Here is a 24,048-nt window from a genome sequence, read left to right as displayed (position 1 = left end):
AGTGGAAAGATTTTTCTTCCCCTGAAATTAACAAAGGCTAAGATGAAGAACATACGAGAGAGGAGAATGAAAGCCTATGAATATTAAGCTCAATACATCCGTGAATATCTGAGAAATTCCCTGCACCTAAAAAGGGTAGGAGAAAAGAAATAAAATAAAATGTCTTCCTTAAAGGAAATTCCTTTATACGTGTTAAGAACTCTGAACTAGCCCATTGTCACAAGAGTTCACCTAGAGAACATGCTCAGAGATAACAGACTAGAAGCAAGTGATGATGTTCATAACCTTTTTCCAGATATCCTTTAGATGTCGGTGGCTAAAATGTCAAGAGAAGATTCAACACCACCTAGTCACCACATGGCATGACTCTTCTATATCCCTGATCCAATAGAGTTTCAAGCCATTTTAGTATATGTAGACCCATCAACTTGGCTGAGATGTACGGATTAAAACCAAGTTTTTAGCAAGGTCCTCAACCCCACTACCGTCACTGTAACCAATCCGGTCACCGCCAGAGGCTTCACCCCTGAACTAATATTTAGGGTTAGGGAGGTGTAGATTTAATGATGCTTTCATTTTAACTTCATTATAAAAAATAAATGCCTCGGACCAATCTTGCTTTTCCAAGACTGAACCATTTAGTGTAGAACCCATAGAAAAAAGATGAGTAAACCAAGCGAATAAGAATTGTTAACCTGCTTATGCATCCGTGTATTGTTAGCTTAATCCTTTTTCTTTCTTTTTTTTTTTTTTTTGCGCAGCAAATTTAGTTTAAAAAAGAAAAAATCCCCTTCACGTAATCAAAGCTACAAGAGACACAATAATCATTAATTATCTGCGATTTGCAGGCTTGAAAACCTTGTAGATTATCAGTAACACAGTACATACCCAACAAAATGGTTCATCGAAACTTAATCCGGTGACGATCTATTAATTGTCATGGGAGTTGAGCTCATTAAGCTCCCTCAAATATGCATGTCTCCCCGATGCAGGAGAAGCATTATCAGTCATTGCAATGTTATGGCTATTAGCTCCTCCAAAGTAACATGGCAAAATTACATGGCCTCACCACACCCACAGAAGAATCAATTTCCTATACGAGTAGGGGAAACTCACATGAACGGCAGAGAGATCACCTTCTACCACAGAATCTTTTATTCTTTGTTTATTCAATTGGCCACGAACAATGCCGAGCAGGATGGAGATTTGCTGGATAAGGTGTCAGACTGTCAATTACATTACGGCAAACTAGCTCTAACTTCTTTCCTATCAACCCCAAATGCCTGAAATTCAGAACACCAATTGCAGAAATTAAATATAGCACACAGATAGGAACCAGAAAATATTTTCCAACACTTAAATAATTAAAAATTAAAAAAAGGGATAAAGAAAAAGGAGAGGGACAGAAGGAAATGTTGGGGTTTGACATTAATATATGACAAAATACAATCACTCCCACGAGACAGGTACTGATTTTAGCTAAACCCAAGGCCGTATCGCACCCAGAAATTACTCACAATACAGTTGCAAGTGAAGCAGAAAAAGAACACACACACATAAGGCGTGATTCTGGTGTTCAAGAGGCCAGAACTCTCCTCACACCAAACTTTAAAATATCGAACCTTTTCTCTCTATACGAGGGGTGAAGTTTGAAAACCAGAAAGTTACCTTCACCTACTACAACACTGCCCATACCCTAAGTCACATCTAATCCCTCACTATTCTGCAGCCTTTTTCCCTGTTTGATTATAAACCTTAGTATATTTCTCGAATAGCAGTATAGTATATTTCTCTTGAATAGCAGTGTTAGTCTTCCTCAAGACATTTTCCTTAGAAGATGCCTACCGTAGGTCTTAGCAAGAAATGTGACCCCATCTTAAAATGTAGCGGCTCTATCACCCACCATCTACAAAGAAATACTGATATTGCTTGAATAAGACTACAGCAGCAAGTCTAATTTTACGCACCCTTCAAAATTTCAATCTCATCTTTTCCCTTACCTTGATAATTCAACTGGCTAAGAACATAAAGTCCAACTATATCCAGTCTTTTCTGAATAAAAAAACTGGATACATTTTCTCTTCTCTATTCTTAAGCTAGTCAACCATACATACTTCGAATATTTACAGTTCAGATATATGTCTATTTTGGCATCGCTAAGGCAATATGGCCTATTGACAAATATGTAATGCATAGAGATTAAATAAAATACCTCAACTCCATAACCTTTAACATATACGTTGGTAAAAAGTTCGGAAGGCTCAGGCATTGGACTCTCCTGGAAATCCGAAAAAACAACTATCAGACTTAAAATCATACAGAAAATAACTAATGTGTTTTTCAACGGATATGTAAGAGTAGAAACAATTAAAGATGTCGTTTTTCACCTTTGCTTGAGCAATAGCTTCATCAACTTGTTTTCTGACTTCTTTTTCAATGTCCTACAATAATAAAGTGCACTCAACGTCATTAGCTTCATCAACATAAAAAGATAGACTAGATACTCCTGTTCAAATAAGTAATTCTTAGAATCTACCAGGAAGAAAAATTGTTGAAGCTACAAAAGATTGGGAAGTCAACTATCAAATATCAACATATTAATATACAATACAAAATTAATAGGAAAGCGTATAATTTATAAGTTGTGAAGAGTCTGCGGTGTGCCTTGCCTTAGACTTCATGTGAAGCATGAGGCCTGAAATCTAGTTCATAAAAATTGAGAGAACTCCTAAACAACTGCTAGGAAAAATAAAGACCTAAATTATCTACTACATAAAGATTATGGTCCAACATTCCAGATGCTCAATATCAAAATAAGGAATAGTTTTGCTCATGGATTATGTTAAAAAGAAAAAATTGCAAGGGTTTAATGACAACTATGAGACCAAAAAATGAATCATTTACACAAAAACAACTCTGATATGTTATTTCATGCAGGAAAGGATCAACTAATCAAGGACAAATACAAACTTAATATTAAATCACCTTTAGTTCCTTTTCACTAGCAATATCGTGTGATGTTAGCAGCTTTTTTACTCTCTCAACTGGATCACGCTCCTACAAACATATTAATAAAGAAAACAAAGAAATGAATAAAGTGAACTCCTCATAATAAAAATAAGAGCATGCCTGATTCAGGAATGTATAATAAACCTGTCTCACGCCAGAAATCTCATCACGCGTGCGGTATGTGCTACCAGGATCAGACATAGAGTGGCCATGGTACCTGTAGGTATCCATTTCAAGAATCTGAATAGAACAATCGAGATGAAGAAATTAATCAGAATCTGAATAAAGAAGCTTCAATAATATAATAAGAAGTGACAAATTACCAAATAATAGTCAATTTTATGCCTATTGATGAGAAGTGCATACACATCATCCAGCCCTGCTGGATGTCAAAGCAAAGGCTATCAAAATTTAACTAACTCAAAGTCATTGAAAATAAATATCTTTTTCTTCCGGTGACTAATGGGAAAAGAAGCCGCATACGCCCAAAATATGACATATGATCCACGGATGCATTCTCATATATTAGGGATTCTTCTAAATGAATGAGTTGCCAGAATTAGACCAATTACCCAAGGCCATACAGCATTGAATTACTTTTCAGCAAAATCTTTCAAAGGGAAAAGTAATATTGAAACAGAGGTGCAGAAGAATGCCCAACTTCTCAATGGCTTTTCGTGTGACGGTGTCTTCAGTTGACTCAAGAAACATGAACTACGTATCATCAGTCATTTCTTACTAGTATTATAGCTGTCAGTTGGGATCAATCAACAGAATTCTCAAGCAGACAGTAAAGTCCATACTTGGGTTAAGGTGCATTCAACATCATGAAGTATTTTCTCAGGTATATCCAATACCTTGAAATATTTTGTAATGCATTTAGCACCCCACGGTATTTCTTAGGTGCATTACATCCTGAAGCCTTTTTTTTTTTTTTTTGTGTTGGTGCTAGATGCACCAAAAAATATTTTTGGCTGTTGGGCGCACTGAAAAAAAATACTTTAGAGTGTCAGATGCACAAAAAAATATTTCAAAATGTTGGACGCATCAGAGAAAATATTTCAGAGTGCTGAGTGCACCTTAACCTGTCCATAATTTTTGGAGAGGTTTTTCCTTTTCCTATTTCCCCCCTTTTTTTGCAGTGGAGGTTAAATTGATCCAGAAAATGCGCCAGAACAACCTATTTACTTATAATGGAATATTTTACCTTCTAAAAATTTTCTAGGTAGTACAGTGACACAAAATACAAAAAGCCATTATTTCCCAGAACACGTCTTATGCTAATAGGCAAGTAATGTTCATCAAATAACAAACACCCAGGGCAGGCAAGAACACAAATCACACCACATCATCCCCAAGTCCGCTGGATGTGCAGTGCTTGCATATAGAAAACCAAGAAGAAGAATGAAAAGAATTGTTCCAGGTGTAAAAAGTTTACTAGAAGATAACTATCATCCAATTAGTAATTTGAGTATTTGAGTAATTATTAATTACTAATCTAGAAATGAAACACCCCTTCTTCTGTTGGCAGGGATAATAAAGTCAAATTGGAAACCCTCCTTGGGGTAGAAAAATCAATCCACTTCAATATTTCATTGTACATCCCTACTATTTAATCTCCATCAATATGCGCCCTTGCACTACTGGCATTCCAGTGGATACACTCCATAACACTTCACTCAACTTCCTCACCAGTCAAAACCCCTCGCAAGTAGTTGTTTCTAGAATGATCAATCACTAGCTGTTACAACCATGTAGAATTTGGAGTTGGTTAGTTCATACGCACAGGCAGTACATGAGGTTGAAGCAAGGAGTGAGAGAAAGGTTGTTCTATAAGATGAGGAAAAGTGTAAGGTAAAAGGGTGAGAAGAAAGCGTTGAAGATCCTCTCTCTGGAATTCTTCCTCTGCCTCTAGTATTTCCTTTTCTGATTCAGCAAGATTGTTCTTACCTCCTTTGATTACATTGCTTTAATCTATAATACATGCTTCTAAATGTGTTTGAAGCCTTTGTTTGTTTGCAATCAGATTCAATTTAACAGTGAGTCTTGTGCATTGATTACGTGCTTGTGTATGGGTGCTTTCATTGCATACTGAGGTTGATGCCTCCGCATTTATGGCCTTAGACATTGTGGTGAAGCAATTGGTTCATAGGACTGGATGAAGCAATGCCACAAATTCCCATCATTTGGATCATTTGGAAATGTCCATTGAAGCAGCATTTCAAGTTGGTGAGTATGGATGCACAACTGGCACGAGGTAGAAGGCAAGGCATCAAGGACATCTCGCATTTGCTATAAGAATTGGAAGATCTGGAAAGGCAAGAAGTGAGAGAAGGATATTCTATAGAGGGGAAAAAGGGAAAGGTGAAAAGGTGTACAGAAAGTGGTAAAAATCCTCTCTCTCAATGGAATTCTTCCTCTCTCTGTGGTCATTGCACTTGATCTAATAAAATTTGATAACTCCTCAAGCGAGATGAAGAACTGTCCCCAAAAAGGTGGGAAAACCAACTGGTTAAGATACCCTAAAAAGCACCTCATGCTACTTAACATGGAACTTAGGCATCTAATACTATCCTGGTCTCCACAAGTCAGCCAATTCAAAGGAAATTTTAAAGATATATAATAGCACATATATTACTCACCATGGGTCCATTCTTCAAAGCGTGCTCTTTGGCAAATTTACATGCCTGCTTCACAGCAAGAACATCCATGCCATCCACCTGTATAAGGCAAGAAAGCCTTAGAAGAATACGTTCAATCCAGACAACACATATACGCATAACCAGGCATGCATGCGCACACACAATTTCACTTGAATACGTATATGCAAATATTCCATATATGGATTGATATCCCACATGCTAAAACTAAGCTAACAAAACACATACTCACAAAACCAAATCAACTTAACAGTTCAGACCACATAAAGCCACCATAATCCTACGGGTTTAAACAAGAAGGTCTGGAAATGGTAACCTTCAAGAGAAAAGAACTCCACAAAAGTATTAACAAGAACAAAAATGAAGAACACCAGAGTACCAGCACCACCATTCAAGAACACAAGTGCACACCATTCAAAAGCTGGTCAATGCCAATTGAATAATTTTCTACTTTCAGAAGTTACCAGAGCAAACTTGGAAGATACTAATTTTCAAATAAGAAGCAAAACAAAAACAATATCACACAATACAATACCGCAGTTACCTATTTGTCCAATGTTTTCAGAATTAAGAGAAATTACAACGAGGACAGGCTTGACCAAATATAATGCACAATTGTGTGCTGGCATCAGCAGCATATGTTGCATTAAATTTTGGCAAATGAACATCTAAAAAATTTGACGCCTCCGTAACACAGCTGGAAATAAGCCGTCATCATTCTACAGCTATAAATAGAAGTGCATCTCTAAAAACAATTTTACCATTTTTAATATAAAAAATTGAGGAAAACACGATTTTACCATTCAGCAAATAATAATCAAGAATGATGATTTGAAAACATATTCACTGAACAGTGTAAACTCTTTTAATCCTCGATTAAAGGGTTTCTCTAACTTCAAAAGTTGTATGAAAGCACTTGCCAATCATTTATATTTTCTGTAATCAAGCACAACCTTGTTATCGATGGGGGCGATCAGAAAAACATGAACTTAATTAATGAATAACAAATATAAACAAAAAATTGTAGCATAAAGATCACAAGGACACAAGTATCCGGCAAAATTAACAATGTAGCAAAGTTAAAAATGATTCATAAGCTCATTCTAACCTTCAATCCAGGAACATAATCCCCACGCTTGTAGTAGGCCGGACTCTTAGCAGCCCTCCACTCTGCAGTTCCCATTCCATCTGATAACCAAATTCCGTCAGATCAAATTCAAGCCACAGATACACAAAAATAACTTGAATTCAGTGAAATGAACTGCCTTGCTTAAATCAATTAATCTACTTACAATGATTATTCTCGCACACCAATATTGCGGGTAGATCCCAGAGCGCCGCCATGTTAAGTGCCTCGAACAACTGTCCCTGGTTTGCAGCTCCGTCACCGTACAAAGCGAAGGTTACATTCTCATCCTTCGAGTATTTCTGAGCAAAAGCTAATCCACACCCGAGGGGTATCTGAGCTCCAACAATGCCGTGACCACCATAAAATCCATTCTCCTTCTTATAGAAATGCATAGACCCACCCTTGCCTTTTGAGCAACCAGCCTGACGACCCATGAGCTCCGCATAGACCTCCAGCAGGGTTCCACCGCGACCCAGGAATATACAATGATCGCGATAAGCTGTAATTATGCAGTCCTTCTTCGTAATTCCAGCTTCCATACCCACAGCCACTGCTTCCTGGCCATCATACAAGTGACAGAACCCTCTGATCAGCTTGGCCTTGTAGAGAGAATCGGCAGCGATCTCCATCCGTCGCATCATCGCCATGTCGCGGAAAAACGACATGAGCTCCTTAGGACTGGTCTCGACGGCCCGTGAGGGAGGATCACACTTGTGGGCGGTGAACGGAAGGGAGGTCTCAATGGTGAGCGAGGTGGAGTCATCAGCGGAGGAAGAAAGCGAACGGCGGAGAGAAGAAGTGAACGATAAAGCGGCTGAGATGGGTTTCACGAGACTGGATCGAGAAGACGAAGAAGAAGAAGCTAAGCGTGAGAGAGCCATGTCAATCTGCTATAAACCCACACAGGGATTACGCAGACAAGTCGATTTCGAGAGAAAGCAACCGAATTGAAACCCACAAAGCGAAAGCCCAGGAGGGTTCTTCGTTTGACGAGAGATTACTTATCTATCAGGTTAGGTCTGAACAGAGAACGAAGGGTTAAGGAATCGAATCCAGAGACAGTAACATGAGCTAAAAAATGGGAACTTTTCCTCGTCATTAGCTCATAAAACAGATTAAAAAAAAAGAAAAAAGAAGGCATTCGAAAGCAATTTCTCTGTCGTTTGTGAGGTTAGAAAGTGGATGAGAGCAAGCGAAACGGGTTTGCATTATTTTATTCGATTTTATTCAACGAGCATGATCCTGTGATCAAATGGCAGCAGGCCAGCTCAATCCAGTCACCTCAGCAATGTCAGAAATATATGTCGGATAACTTGCCAATTCCCATGATTGGTACATCCGTATTACTCTGCTGTAATGTTGTAATTAAATTAAAAGAAAAATCAATGACATGATAAAGTTTGTAGGCTATTATTAGAATAATGTTATCTGAATATTAAAAAAAATGTTACCTGCCTTAATCAAAGTTTCAACTTTGCTATAGTTTTGTTTGGCCAAAAAAAAAAACTTTGCTATAGTTTACTTATCCTTGACTTGGAATAAAATCAAATTTTTGATCCATTGCTCACAAACTAAAATAAAATTAGGATTGTGATATGGTTTTACTTGTATAAAAAGGCGTTGGGTTTAGATACTACGAGTATTCACTTAGCATAATACCGCTTGAGTTCTTTGTTTTTTTTTTTGGGTAAACTACTCGGTTGAGTTTTTTTTCCCCTAAAATATATGTATCTTCCTATTGGACACAATCATATTCAAGATACTGTCGGGTACTAAATGTGGACACCTCTCTTAACTAGGATTTGAATATTAATTAGTCACGTTGTGAGGAACTAATCCTTTCCGTTAGACCCAATCTCTGTCGGTACCGCTTGAGTTCTATAGAAATAATGTTTAGCCTTGACCATAAAAAAACAATCTGAACAAAAACTGGGTGTTTTTAGGCGGGCTACTTATCGAGCAATTGCCATTGAACATAGTATGCTACTCAGCCCACTTGATCTTGCCTAAAGAGTATATATAATTTTATTTTAAATACATATTTAACCATTATGGTCTTTTTATTGCTTTTTTTTTTTTGTGTCATCGTCGCTGTGTTTTTAATGGATCATTGATTGAATGACTTTTGAATATATCTTTTTGATGTGTTTAGTTGGGATTGTTGAGGATTAGTGCCTATTTTATTGTTTTTTTGGTAAACAGTGTGACTGCATGAATCTTTGGTTTAAAATTGCATGCTCGACGTGTTTTTGTAGTTACTCTTAGATTTGATTCCTTGAATCTCTTGATGCTACACATTACTATTTTGACTTTGTAGGTACTAGAAACGAAGAAGGTAAAAAAGCTCAAGCTAGGAGCAACAGACTCAAAAGTGCAGTTTGGGGCTTCTGTACAGTTTGCCGCCGCAAATGTACACATTTGCTATGCCAAATGCACACATTTGCTATGCCAAATGCACAACATTCCCTTCCTTTCTTTTTATAAGCAATAATTTACATTTTTATTATTATCTTTAAATATAAGTAATATTTATATGTTATCTTAAATTTTTGTTACAAATTTCTTATTTTTCTTGGAGTATCAGCATGTACAGTTCAGGTTTAAGAGCTAAAAATGAATCAACCCACACACAACTTGATCTGAAAATTTCTCATAATATAAGATATTTGAAATATTAGCCTTCAGGATTGTATTATTTATAGCATTCAAACAGCCAAATTTCAACGGGAGAATAAAAGAATTGTAGAGAAGAGTGAAAAATTGGAGAGAAGAGATCAGTGATTGTGAGAATATTTCTCATTCACTTCCAAGGTCTCAAGTACATAATACAAGCCATATATTTGTAAATACAGTTTCACAACTCAAAAGTCTCATAATATTAAATGTAAAATAGTGGAACATTAAGAAGATATAAATTTCATGAAATTGAGTGGGAGCTGAGTTTATAAGATTAATGAAATAGTAGAGCAATAGTGGGAGTTACTTGGAAAAGATGAAAAAAAAAAAAAGGAGATGTACAACTACACACTCTTTAATATTCATGACAAGGTAGTCCTCCGATCTATAATATAGGACCCAATTTTTGAGTTGGTTTTGATCCTAAATATAAGACTCATTTCTCATATTTATCAATTTTATCTAAATTACCCCTATAGATACTCTTTCAACCACAATCAAGTAGAAGAGGAAGATGAGGTATTAAGAAAGATGATTATGGTGTTTTAGGAAAAATATATCACTTTTCTTATAATTAACTAACTTATCTAACTTTCTTAATCTAATCAAATTAGTTAAATGAGTCTTATATTAAGGATTGGAGAAGTATTATATTATTTTTCAGGTCTTTAATATAAAGCTTAATTAACTAATTTGTGTAAATTAATGTTAGTTAAATTAGTTAATATGATATGTTTTTTCTAAAATACCATAAATATCTTTTTCAATTCCTTTCTTCCACTTCTACTTAATTATTATTGAGAAAATATCACTAGGATTAATTTAGAAAAAAATTGATAAATATGTAAAACAAGTCTTATATACAAAATTAATATCAACTTCCTAATTAAGTTCTATATTAAAAATCGAAAAAGTATTATTTATACCATGCCTTTAGAGAGGATAAGCAATGCGCTCAACGACTAACTTATTAAGTGCCTGTTTGGCAGGGCGTTTGTGGAGCTTAAAAGTAGCTTATTGGTACCATAAGCTCGATCTGTAATTTTGACCTGTTTGGCATGGCTTATGGTTCATCGCACATATGGCTGAAAAGTAAGATTGAGTCGCACGATTGGAGAAGCTGCTGTGAGTAGCTTATTTCTGATTTTTCATCGTGCTTGTGGGAGTCTCCTTCATTTTATTCTCTCTCTTTCTCTTATATCTGAAAGCATCTCATTTATCCTCCCATTGACAAAAGGCAGAGCATCGCAGCCGTGAGCTCCATCGCGTCGTCACCGTGAACGCGTCTACTGCTGTGTCATCGTGCTTTCTCAACTCTTTTTATCAGAAGCAACAACGTTAGAAAACGAAGGGTCGGAGGTAGTGATACTGGTGGGCTATAGAGCTTTCATTCAGAAAAGGCATGGGAGCTTTCGTTCATTAGGAAGGAGAAGGAGAAGGGGGGGAGAGAGAGAAATAGACCCGGGAAAACACGCCGAGCCCATCGGGCCGGCCCGTTTAGGCCCTGAAATTATAAGGGCCGGGCTTGATATTTTTCTCTTAAAATGAGAAATAAGTCCTGGAGAGTTGGCCCTGGAGGGTCGAGGGCTTAAAAGGGCCGGCCCGCGGCCTTTTAAGCCCTTTTATAATTTTTTTTATTTTTAAAATTTTTTTATATAATATTAATGTTATTAATTTTTTACATTGTTAATAATATTTCAAATATTTAGTTATTATTATCATTTTAAAATTAAATTTAGTTTTAGACAATAATTTATCCAATTAAATTTTTAAAAAATGGGTTAATTTGGACTTTAATAATGATTTGATTTATATTATATGTGTTGATATTTTTAAACTATATATATATTTGATAATAGAATATTTTTATATTTATATAACTTGTGATTCTATAATTTGAATTAGAAATTCATGAGTTTCAACAACAATGTTTCTTACATTAAAGTAAAATAATAGTTAGATTGTAAAATTTAAAAATAAAATTCTTATAAAGAAGAAAAACTTGATATTTTTGTTAAGAAAGAAAAGCATACTTATGAAGAAAAGTAATTAATTATAGTGATGATGAAATTTCAAAAGATTAATGATAGTGTTTATTTATTGCACAATTGTATTATAGATAAAACTTTTAGATGTTGTTATCTTGTTAATGAATGTTTTAGATGTTCTTAGATGTTGATGAATATTTATATATGATGATTTTATATTTGTGACTTAATTTTATTCATATTTATGTCTTTTATTAATAATTTCATTGGTTTGTTTTTATATTTTTATAAAAAAATATGATAAATATAAAAAATAGTATTTTTTCTTAAACGGGCCAAAAACCCGGGCTAGCCCTCGCCCTGTAGCTTAAGGGCCGGGCCTAGCAAATTGGGGTATTGTTAAAATTTCAGCCCTGGAGGGCCGACCCTTTTAAACCCGCCGGCCCTGATTCCCAGCTCTAGAGAGAAAGAGGGGTGGGTTGGCGTTTTTTTTGTGGGGTGGGGAGCATAAAAAATAAATTTACATAAAAAGCAAATTTATCTTTTATAATAATTATAAACATTCTAGTTTTGAAATAATTTAAATTTATTATATCAACTTATTTTTTTATTATGTTTCACTTCGTATTTAAAATATTTCTTATGACTTCTGTAAAGTTTTTATTTTTAATTCACTCATTAAATTTTACTTCTTCATTATATTATCTTAATTCATCTTTTTTCATCTCTCACTTTATATTTAAAATATCTTATATAATTTCTCTAAAATTTTAAAATTTATTCGTTCATTAAATTTGATTTCTTTATATTAAATTATTTTAATTTCATTGTATTATATGAAATTATTTTTTTTATCATGTTTCATTATTTATTAAAACTCATACTTATTTTGGTCATTTTACAACCAAACTTACTTTTACTCAACTATAATCCAAACAACTTTTTATCAATCTCACTTTTACAAACTAGCTTTTCTGAATTCCAATCCAAACACAATTCAACTTATCCAATTTAACTTTTACTTAATTTCACTTCTCCATAAACTACTTTTTCAATCGCTGATCCAAACGAACCCTAAGTTTATAACATTGATGTCCCTTTAAATCCCAAAATCAGTAAGGTTGGAAGTCAGATTTTAAACTTCTAAAAATTAATTTTCTTCAAATAGGCTTTTTTTTAATGAAAATAATTTTTAATATGTTTTTATAATATTTTTAATTTTAAATTATCAATATTATTTTACAATTTTATATTTACACATATTTATATTTTTATTCATTGTATACATCTAATTTAAGTGTTTTTTGTACAAATTTTTTCAATAATACATTAATTATTTTTATTTCTATAATTTTAAACCTAATATTTCTTTTAAAGTTATCAAATCATTTACATACATATATACTCGATCTAAGATTTAGAATCATGGTAAGATCAACAATAGAAAATAAAACCATGCAGGATCCACCAACATTTCCAGAACATCCGAAATTGAAGTGCACAAGAAACCCTTAATAAAAGCCCACAAAGGAACCCATAGACAAATTAAGTTCTAGGCTCCAACAAATTTGGACCAACCTTTCAAAAGTGGCTTCCCATAAACTACCCTTGACAAGTGTACCCATCAGATGAAACAAGCTACCCTAGCAATGCGCTAAACCATAATAGTACAAAGGAGTGAAAACCAATTCCCCATTCTATCCTTTCTTTGAAGAAGCGGTAAAAACAAGAGTGAGAAATCGACCTATCTGTGATCTGTTGAAGTCCCACAAAATAAGAACGGACCCCACTCTATCGCTTAGAGGGTCTCTCATCATCTTCTCCACCATCATCCTCATCCGAGTCATCTTTATCTGACCTCTTTCTTTTTGATGGAGCTTCAGCTTTCTCATCTTCATCATCTTCAGCTTCATCTTCATCCTCACCATTCTCTACTGGTTCAAAATCACTAGATGCTTCCTCTTCCTCAGCAGTAGCTACCGGACGAATGAGGTACTCTGTTCCCAAATCCTCCTACAAGTTTTATGCATGAGACTAGTTAACCTTAAATGAAGCAAGACAGTGACGGCTAACAATACAACATTGAAGCAGCAAAACAAATGTAGACAAACTAAATTTATGGCACACTTCATCACCTGGGGCAAGTAAATTAGAGATAATATAATGAGGAATTGTAAGACTCAGATTTCATGATATTTAATAATACTCCATCAAAAATTGTAAATGTAATGAGTAAAAATTCATCAACTATTAGCATCATATGCATCAGTTTCAAGTAAACATGTTTACTTATCAGATAAAATAAGAAAATGAGAAAATCTTTCACCAAAAAAATGAAATAAGAAAATAAGAATGAATTGGGCAGCCAATCAAATCAACTTACTGATTGGGGATCTATAAAAATAAAAACAATGACTCACATGGATAGAGAATTTACTTGTCATGAATATTGTCGTTAATTAAGAAGTACGGGTCAAAGGTTGAAAAGGAACAGTGTCAGACAAAGTGATAAACTCTCTCTATCCCCCCAACACCAAAATTCAAGAACTCCATGATGAGGGAATAAAGTCACAGCATAGACATTTTAAGTCCCTCCCATTATATGAGAAAATTTAATCCATAATGTAACGTAAATAAGTGAAACACCAGTCACTACACAAAATGATTTAGTTAACAGCTACATGTTACATATCGCTCATACAGGTTCAACCCATCTGTGCATCAAATCCAGTCAAGCTGCCAGGTTGGATTGGTGACGTGGCATTCAGATTTAGATTATCCAAATATCTAATGCATTAAGATTCCTTACCAGAGATATTCTACGATGGTTTTGTCGACGTAAATCATATGAATCATACTAGAGCCTGCAAGGAATGCCTAATTACGAACCATCCATTCACTAAACCATCTGAACAGTGAATTTGACAAAAAACACACGGATCCGTTCTCAGGCTTCATGAAATATTTAAGCTTCTAGTAGGCACTGAAGCGAGGGTAGGTTGTCAAATATTAAGCGCTTAACATCACACAAAAATTATGTAACTATGGGAATTGGGGAGCTTTTTCTTTACCCATCTAAAAGCGTTGAAAGGTTTTCCTAGACTAACTAGAGATTTGATGAGACATTATATTCAGTTAAGTGGAAAGTAACCATGACTCTACAGGGCCAACACCATTACATAACTGAATTGACGGACGGATTTTGTTATCAACTTTTGATGAATCTGGATATTGAGGACAAAACAATACCACTGCCACCTAAACCAGAAGTGCACTATAGACATCATAACATTTTCATAGATTAAATCAAGTTTCTTTAACTTCATTTGGTCGACAACTAAAGCCAGATTCTCTTTTTGGTCTGTCGTGCAAAAGTGATCTCATATTCTGAGAGAACTATGAAACATGAAATCAAGGACATATTAAGTGAACAATGAGGATTTAAGGAAACACATGTGATTTATAAACTAAGAACAATGCGTCAATCAAGAATTGAATAATGGTATCAAAGTTAGAAGATTCAGATTAACTACGCTATATATAAACTCTCTCCCGAATTACCCATATAATGCCATTGTAATCGAACTGATTGAGGATAAGGACACGGCAGACTTCCCACCCATCCCGAAGGGGAAAAATGCAGTGCAAAAGGAAAAAGGAAAAAATGTACAAATTAGGCAAAAAATCAGGAAGTAGCTTCAATTCCAGATTTAGAAAAGCCCCCGAATTGTTAACTATTTCCTAAAAAAAATTATGCACTGATAATGAAGCAAAATCCAGTTACCTCTTCGTCTCCCTCCTCCTCGTCATCGTCGTCGTTGTCATCGTCGGAATCGTCGGCATCACCGCCGCGCTCGCCAGTGGCTTCTTCCTCATCGTCTTCTTCATCATCTTCGCCATCAGGAGCCTCATCGTCGTCATCCTCAGCCTCATCCTCATCATCGTCATCCTCCTCCTCCTCCTCTTCATCATCATCATCATCATCATCATCTTCGTCGTCCTCGTCATCATCCTCATCTTCCTCTTCATCCAAGACGTCATAGTCCTCATTCTGTCGATTCAACACCACTTCATCATCATTTTCCTCCACATGCTCCTTCAATTCCAAAGTGGACTCCATCTTCAGAATCCCCACTCAGAAAAATGCTTTTCTCAAGACAATTCTTCAATTTTCTGAAAAAGCAAAATTTATGAAGAAAATCGAGCGCATTGGAATAGTAGAGAAGACCAGGAAGATCCCACCCTCTCCCGGGGTTTCCCTCTGGAGCTCTGCAACACTGATCTCAGCCGTTGAAAATACGAATTCACGCGGATCAATGACGTGTCTATATATCGGACGGTCCTCGCGGAAGTATTTGTATTTCACAGTAGATAGTGTCACCCGCCCTTGCGGCGCTCGCCATGCTGAGCTCACAGTCACACTCACTCCGTCACTCTTCCAGTCCAAATTTTTTTCTTTTTAAACATTATTTCGGGGAAAATTCGTTAAAAATTTCCCATGACAAGTTAATTGAAAAATAAGACCTGTAATAAATATAATATCGTGGGCTCCTCAAACATCAATAAGTGTACGAAAAGAGACTATATTGCCCAAGCAAATGTTAATTATATATGACGGATTCCTATTTGTATATGAGTTTTTATTGCATGTTAACGCATAATATGAATACTAATTATATATGATACATTTTAACTTGCATATATAAGATGCTTACTTGTATATGGATTCTTGTGTTCTTGCAAGTGGGGTCTACAATATGCAAGTATCTTTCATAATATGCAAATCATCTCCCTAATATGTAAATACTTTCCCATAACATGCAAATCACCTTTCATAGTGCTAATTTGTATACAAGAATTTTTTTGGTGAAATTGTAGATAAGAGTTTATTTGTGAGTAGTTTAGAGGAATTCGTTCATGTAAATAGTAATATGTATATATGCAATTAGAATTGTGATATGCAATAAGGTTTTATATGCAACTAGGCATTGATAATATGCAATTAAAACAAGTCATATGCAACTTTGGATTGGCAATATGTAATTAGTATCCGTGATGTGCAATAATATCTCATATGCACCTAAGCATAGGTAATATGCAATTAAAATTAGTCATATGTAACTTTGGGTTGATAATATGTAATTAGCATCCGTGATATGCAATAAAGTCTTATATGTAACTAAGCATCCACATATGGAATTAGAATTACCAATATGAAACTTTAGACCAATGATATGCAAAAATTAAGATCTGTGATATGTAATAAAATCTCATATACAACTAGATATTTATAATATGCAATTAGAATTAGCAATATGCAAGTTTAGATAAATAATATGCAATTAGGATCCGTAATATAATAAAATCCATACCTAATTGGGCATCCTCAATATACAATTAGAATCAGTCATATGGAATTTTGAATCAATAGTATGCAATCAGTGCAATTTGGTCTTTCTCTCACTACAATTAATTATATTTAAGGACCTAAATGTTTCATGCACCATTACCCAATTAATTTTTCAAACAGAGATTTATCTCCAATTTTCTCATTATTTTATTATCATTGTTATTGTAGTTTAGAATTTATTATTTTCTATAGTAATTATTTTAATATTAAAATTATAATTATATGCTTTAATACAATTTGATCAAATTTTGATTTTGATTCTTGTAATTTTAAATTGTTTCTATAGTGTTATAAACAATAGGTTTGTTGTAAGTGTATGTATAATTGTATATGGACCAAAACTCATTAAAAGTATTAGGATAGAATGAGATCTCATAGATAGAATAAAATTTCAATTTATTTCATCTATTCAAACGTCAGTTGCCTTAGGATATCAGGGTTGAGTTTGTTAGTCCGCATTACAGATTACGCAAGCCACTTCACTACATGTTGGTAAGAAAAAGTCGTGCATATCCAATGTAACCCCATGGAATTGCGAATAAATCTATTTAGTTTGTATATATATCCTTAAATCCACCCCAAATTATTTCTTCCTAGCTTCAAATTTGAATCCTTACTTTCAATAGGGGACTTCATTCTGAGAACACAGAGAGAGAGAGGATGAACTTCTACTGTTCGGAGAAAAGTGGATAGAAAGAAAGGCAAGGTTGTCTTCAACTGAATTAGGGTTCTTTTAGTGGGCATCAACCCTTTTGCTTTGGAAAATGTCAGCTCCCCGTCTAATGAGTTTTTGCATGGAGTGAATATTTGGATTAGAAGGATTAAAAGGAGGAAAACTTCTTCCAACATCATCATTCTTAGGTATTATGTTGAGTTGATTCAAAACCTTGTCTAGATCAAAAATATGTCTTTCTCATCTATGAAGTTATACCTCCTATCTATAGCTCTTCAAGGAATTTGCTAAGAGATTTTGATAGGTTTCAGAAAGATTTCTTGTCATAAAAAACTACAATCTCTTATCTATTCTAATGTTATTGCTAAATATTTTATAGCATTGATTAATTTGCTTTCTGGTTTCCATTTATACATTTTAGGAATATTTCTCTCTTCCCAAACTCTAATACCCCTTGTTTTATAAAATGGGGATTATATGTTGTGTCTTTTTTTATTTTTTATTTTTATGTTTTGTTTTTATTTTAAAAGAAGTTCTTTTAACTGCCTTTTGGGTGCCAAGAAAGATAATGCTGGCATGTGAATGGTCCTAATCCTGTGCCATGGTAACTGCTCAACACTTGAACTCCCAATTCCATTTCTTGCATTCTTTTTGAAACCTTCTTACATAGAAAAATAAAGGAAGAGCTAAACCCATTAATTTTTAGTGTGACTATATATAGCCTTGCTGTCATATTGAGATCTCAAGAGATGGGACACAAGTCACCTCAATTTTTAATCATAAAAATAAAGTTCATCCTCCCTTCATTCTTTCGGAGGGTTTTTTTTTTTCCCCCCTTCTTAATTTCCCATCCTCCTATGTAGGTAGCAAAGTTTCTATCTTGTATTGCCTAATTCATATCATACTCTCATTTAGGATCGAGTTGGGGTGCTTATCACCTGCCACCAAATTTGTACCATGCACAATAAAATCCAACTGCTCAAATTTGATTTGATTTTATATTTATACTTTTAATGTTTTTTTTTATTTTAATAGCATGAAATTTAAAATAAAAATAATCTTCTAACAATTAATTTATCAAAAACTAATTTATAATTTAATCATCAATTAAGAAATTTAAACTTGGATTGATTAAATTAAATAAAGATGATTTTAATCCGACTCTTCAAAGGCCCACTGAATAGATACAGGCTGGCCTTAATTGACCCTTGCTACAATGACAATGGCTTTTGTTTCTCTGTCTGGCCGGTCGAGTCTCTCCGCCTACTGTAGTCACAGCATATTACCTAAAAGAAATCCAAAGAAGTAGAAGATGCCAAGAGAAAAAGAAAACGTTTAAACATGAGAAAAATATGGATGGATTAATGGAACGAAAATTTTTCCTTTTAGTTACATCACAAATTACTTCTATTTACATGTGACTAAGCAGCCACCAAGTTACAGTATGCTACATCTCCCTTTTATTTGGCTGCTGGTATAGAAATGTGAAAATACAAGAATAATTTCAAGTTAAAAAGGCAAAAAAAAAAAAAAAAAACCACCCTTTCCTTTCTCAACTGCTTCAGTGCGGTATCCTTCTCTTTCCTCACCTCTGCAAATGATGCTCTACTTCAAAACTACTGAAGGACAAAGTGCAGTCATTAGAGATGTTTAACTTGGCTAACCAAGGAGCTTTAAGAACAGATTAACCTGGAAACCTTAAACAAGACACCACATGTTCACGTCTATTTTGATCAAGGATCACTGGAAGATTATAGCGCCAGTTTGTTTGAGAAAATGTTAGGGGGGAAAAAAGTGATTTTAGTTGTGTTAAAAATAGCGTTGTTAGCTTATTTAGATTATCAAAATAAACTGAAAACATATTTTTCCAACAAAATCTTTATGATTAGTATAAGGCTCTCCCAACAAATCCCCCTGCTCCCATCAACTTCCTTATGTTTAACTAAACCAAAATCACTTACTTTTTCAAAAGAATGTTAAACAAACTGGCCTTATGTTTTGTTGGAAGAAGACGAGTGGAAAATCAAATTTTTCCAGTTCCCCGACTGACTTCTAAAAATATTGTGGTGAGTTAAAGAATCCCCTCCCCAAAAAGAAATGTCACTTCAGAATTTCAATAGCTTTAAATGACAGATATTTTGAAACGGCATAGTGATTAGTGGTTTGAGAAAATTTTATAGTAACATGTGCATGAATTTGTTTCTGATTTAGCACCTTGGAAGTAGTTTGCAGGATGCAATTGTCATCCAGAAACCATAGGGTGTAACAACTTTATTATTATCAATTTAAGTTTGATGATACTATGCATTCTGCATAAGTATGAATCTGTCAAGCCCAAAATAACTTGTGTAGCAATAAAAGGAATAACGCATACCTTGTTCAGCTCAAAATGGAAAATATCATGTAACAGGAAACAATCTGCGGAACCGCTGTGCTCTGCTTGAACAAATGTTTGAGGACTTTGCCTGTTCATGGCATAAACCGTTTTGATGCAAAGTTTTCCTTTTCCTTCTCATCCGGAACAAAAGTCTTCGGTATCTAAAACATATGAAACCTACAAGTGCGGGCAATTCAGAAAGGCAATACAAATTGATATTATAATCCACTCGGCAGTACGTCAGCAAAGAATGAAATATATATTTGCGTCTGCATACAGAACAAAACATTATCTAAATACCTTCGATGAACTGCAAGCTATTTTACACTCCAGACCATTACTAACTCGTAGTCCTTCCAAGGCCTGGCTTGAATATTCATCACTACATGCATATCTGCGTTTATTCCTGACAAAAGCAGAATAAAAAAATAATAATAATAAGATTTGAGCACAGACACATAATGGCAACCCCAATCATTCTCATTCATCATACCTCTTCAGGAAAATCCCAGACTTTTCCTTTTTGTCAGGAACAACAGAGAGGAAGTCACTATGCAGATAGGCTGAAAAATTTGGGTCCATGGACACGGCAGTCAATTCAGGCTTATCATGTCCATAGTCCATCAGTTGAATGGATAATCGGGATGGTGTAGATGACTGCAGAGAATATGAAATAAATTTTTTAGTTAGAAAAACATGCAACTTGCCATTACAAATCCATTTCAAAGCAAATTTAAATTTAAATATGTAAAAATTCAAAACCAATAAATTCTTACACATTCAATTCGATATATGTTCTCATCATGAAGAAGCACACGGGCATTTTCATGATAAACTCTGTCCACAAATCTTCCTGGTTTTCTTGATTTCTCATATGTATAAAGTTGGAGAAGCTTGTTATCCATCTCATCAGTTGCCACAGCTTGAAGCTAACACACGCACGCACATGCACACGCACACACTTTTTAAGAAACAGAGAAGAAAAATGAAATGATGAGCAAAAGACACGGAGGAATGAGATTTATGCATGTAACCTGTTTAACAAGTTTATATATCAACTTGTCTAAGGTGAATAAGACATAAGATTGAGTTCCAATAACAGCTCTGCAGTCATCCTCAAATTTTGTATTGTCAGAAGAACCATCCAGTAAACTGTAAAGGGCATTCATGAACCTGAAGCAGGGGAAAAAAAAACCAAAAAAAGGCCAAAGAAAAGGGAAGCCCACGGTCATTGCATAGCTCTTCTGATCAAATGTTCAAATTTGATACAAATGCTATTTCTACTGAATTTCACCTGCCATACTGATCAGTGGAATTTGTTTCATTTGAAGCCTTCCACCTTCTTTCAGCAGATGAAGAGTTTATCTTTGCTGATTGTATCCTCTCATATAATGTCTGTCGAATTAGCAAAACAAACAGCCCCAAAAAGGTAAATAATATGCCCTTAAAAACCAATTTAGTCTTTTAAGAAGGCACGCATGCACGTTTTGATCCTTACCTGGTGGAGTCTGAAAAGCACATAAAAGGAGTCATTTCCATAAAAAATCTGAGAATTCTCTTCTTTCTCATGCAAAGCTGCAGGAACGTACTTTGCCAGAGGCTTCACAGTTAGGAGAAAGCGTTCTGAAAATGGCAATAGAGATCCATCGCCATCAACATCATTGGCATCGGCCATTCCTTCTGCTTCACCTTCACTCTCAACCTTGTGTTCACCATCTTCATGTTCTTCTCGAGAACACTCTCCCATCAGCAGACTCACTACCAGAAACATCCCCATTTTCAGAAGCATTTTCACTGTCCTCCAATGACCTTTGATGACTTTCTTCACCTCATCATCAGCATCAGCATCATTTTCTTTCTCCTCCAGCTTCACCGCAAACTTCTTCTCCATGTCTATTTTGGTATTGTTGAATCATACCACCATCCTTGCCTTTACTCATTGCCTCCAAACCAGAATCCCTGTAAACTGCAAAGTTATCCTCCTCAAAATCTCCATTTGGAGATAATTCACCCTCTTCTCTTTCTTTCACCCTTCAACTGTCCAACTGGTTCTTCTTGGTATCTTTGAACTTTGGGGCCTTCAGTGATGGTCCCATTCATAGATGCTCCTAGTCTAGTAGAATCACCACCCTAACTCGTGATTGAAAAAAAAATTCAGTACATTATTTCCGATAATGCTTGGTCTAAAAACAATAAATTAAGGCTGTAGTCAGACTAGCCAATCATCAATGGAAAAGGCCAGGAAGATTGAAGTCCAGACTGATTTGAAAAGCCACAGCCATGTAAAATCTAGTAAATATTATTGACGAAGTTTAACTAAAGGAGACTCAAAACGCAATCAACATCATAAAATAAAACAAACTTGAAATTGAAAAAAAGAAAAAGAAAATTGAGGTGCAAGTAAAATGCTAAAACAACTGGAGGATGAGGTCATACAGACCTTCAGCAACAGATTGTCAATTTATCACCAATGGTCAAGTGGAAATTAGTAAAAAAGAACTCTGCCTCAAACAGCCAACTTCTAAGGAATTAGACACAAATATCAAAATCTTATAGCAAGATGATGCACCTAGTAATGATGCCAATAGTAAACCACCGACATGCAACAAGCTCTCCACTGTTTGGGGCAACAGACAAAACTATAGTCTAAGGCATTAAAAATAGAAACAAGTAGGGATTATAATTTGCAACATAATGCTCCGAATGTCTAAATCAATTGACTTCAATTGCTAGTAACCGCTGAAAAACTTGTAGATAAGATGAATACTTGGGAAAAAAATAAATAAATGTAGTCCAGCAAAATATTATGTCCTAAAAAACTTTCAATGACATATGTCTCTTTCTTTCCACCACATATGCTATCATCTCAATGTAAATCATGAAAAAGCATTTTTCACTTGGAAAACAAGTAGATCTAAATTGCATGGGGAGTTCAGCCATACCTACCTCCGATGAAGGTAAATTAAGTCCTCCCTCAACAGCAGGTCTAGATTGAGTAAGCCCTAGCAGAAAAAATATACATCTCAGTGTTTCATTCATCTTTCAGAAATTAACAGTCAAACAACAAAGAATAAACTGAGGACACAGTATTTAAGTGGAACAATGAAGTAATTAGCAAGAACTGTCATCATTCGAAAAGAAAGTTGCTAACCTGATGCATTATCAATGCATGTTCTTCCATTACTGTGATCCATTCCGGTGGCAAATGAGGCATTTGCATTCACTAACCGATCATTAGGATGCTCTTGCTTATTGACTCCTGATCCTCCATCAGGCACGGATGCACTAGCTTGCATTTTACAAAGCTGCGTGCTGCTTCCCAAAGTTTCAGTCTTCCTAGTTGTATGGTCTGTGTCAACACAGTTATCATCTTTAACCCCACCATCTCCATTCATTTGCCATGCTTTGCAAGAGTTTGACTGTTCTAATGGAATATTCTCCTCGTCATTTCTAGAAGCACTTAATTGTTTAGAATTCATTATGGTAGCACCACTACCTGGACTACCATTACTCTCGGCAACACTTGCAGCACCACTTTTGACGGAATTGTTCTTTGCCTTGACAACATCTTCTGTGTCCTCAGCACCTTCAGGTCGAGGAGGAACACCAAGCATGGGCTCTATAAATGTTGTCCAAATCTTCATAACTTTATCCAACTGCTCAGTCGTACAAACTTCTCCACATGAATATTTTATGAGCTGATACAGATCTTCATGAATATCTGGATCCGAAAACTCATATTCCAAATTTGGAAGAATGGGCCGTCTATTTCCAGCAGCAATGGCGAGAAGAACATCGTCTTCTCTACGTTTCTTCTCACTAATTTCTTTAATTTCTGCCAACAAGGCTGTAAAATAAATAGCAAATGATAGTGTCAAGAAAATGATTAAAAAAAAAAAAATCTTGCAAGCTATGGTGGAATTATGCAGTGTGGCACATAGATTTCTTTCAGAATAAAAGAGAGGGATAAACAAAGTAGGTGTGCAAGAAATGAGAAGATTCCAACCATACAACTTTTACAGTGGAATTAAAGGAGGAAGCAACTCTGGAAAATGCAATAGATTGAAAATAATTCCCTAACATTAAAAAACTTACACAACCCACCCCCCCCAAAAAAAAAAAAAAA

The 24,048-nt window shown here is 35.0% G+C and overlaps 2 protein-coding genes and 1 pseudogene across 2 annotated transcripts; all 3 read right to left on the bottom strand.

Moving 5' to 3' along the window:
* Positions 1-876: 876 nt before the first annotated feature.
* Positions 877-7,893, bottom strand: LOC114734493 (pyruvate dehydrogenase E1 component subunit alpha, mitochondrial). The gene is made up of 8 exons (XM_028922116.1): positions 6,962-7,893; positions 6,778-6,857; positions 5,652-5,729; positions 3,154-3,249; positions 2,986-3,057; positions 2,388-2,441; positions 2,213-2,278; positions 877-1,283 (listed from the first exon to the last, which is right to left on the bottom strand). The coding sequence occupies exons 1-8, from the start codon at positions 7,677-7,679 to the stop codon at positions 1,239-1,241; spliced, it is 1,209 nt and encodes a 402-aa protein (XP_028777949.1). The 5' UTR covers positions 7,680-7,893; the 3' UTR covers positions 877-1,238.
* Positions 7,894-12,953: 5,060 nt separating this feature from the next.
* Positions 12,954-15,733, bottom strand: LOC114734501 (nucleolin-like). The gene is made up of 2 exons (XM_028922127.1): positions 15,247-15,733; positions 12,954-13,475 (listed from the first exon to the last, which is right to left on the bottom strand). The coding sequence occupies exons 1-2, from the start codon at positions 15,580-15,582 to the stop codon at positions 13,254-13,256; spliced, it is 558 nt and encodes a 185-aa protein (XP_028777960.1). The 5' UTR covers positions 15,583-15,733; the 3' UTR covers positions 12,954-13,253.
* Positions 15,734-18,879: 3,146 nt separating this feature from the next.
* On the bottom strand, positions 18,880-23,769 carry LOC114734511 (paired amphipathic helix protein Sin3-like 3; annotated as a pseudogene).
* Positions 23,770-24,048: the final 279 nt, after the last annotated feature.

Source organism: Neltuma alba, unplaced genomic scaffold (assembly GCF_004799145.2).
Source record: "Neltuma alba isolate B1F8T4 unplaced genomic scaffold, ASM479914v2 tig00002637_pilon, whole genome shotgun sequence".
NCBI classification, from domain to species: domain Eukaryota; kingdom Viridiplantae; phylum Streptophyta; class Magnoliopsida; order Fabales; family Fabaceae; genus Neltuma; species Neltuma alba.
This window is presented reverse-complemented; position numbering and strand designations above follow the sequence as displayed.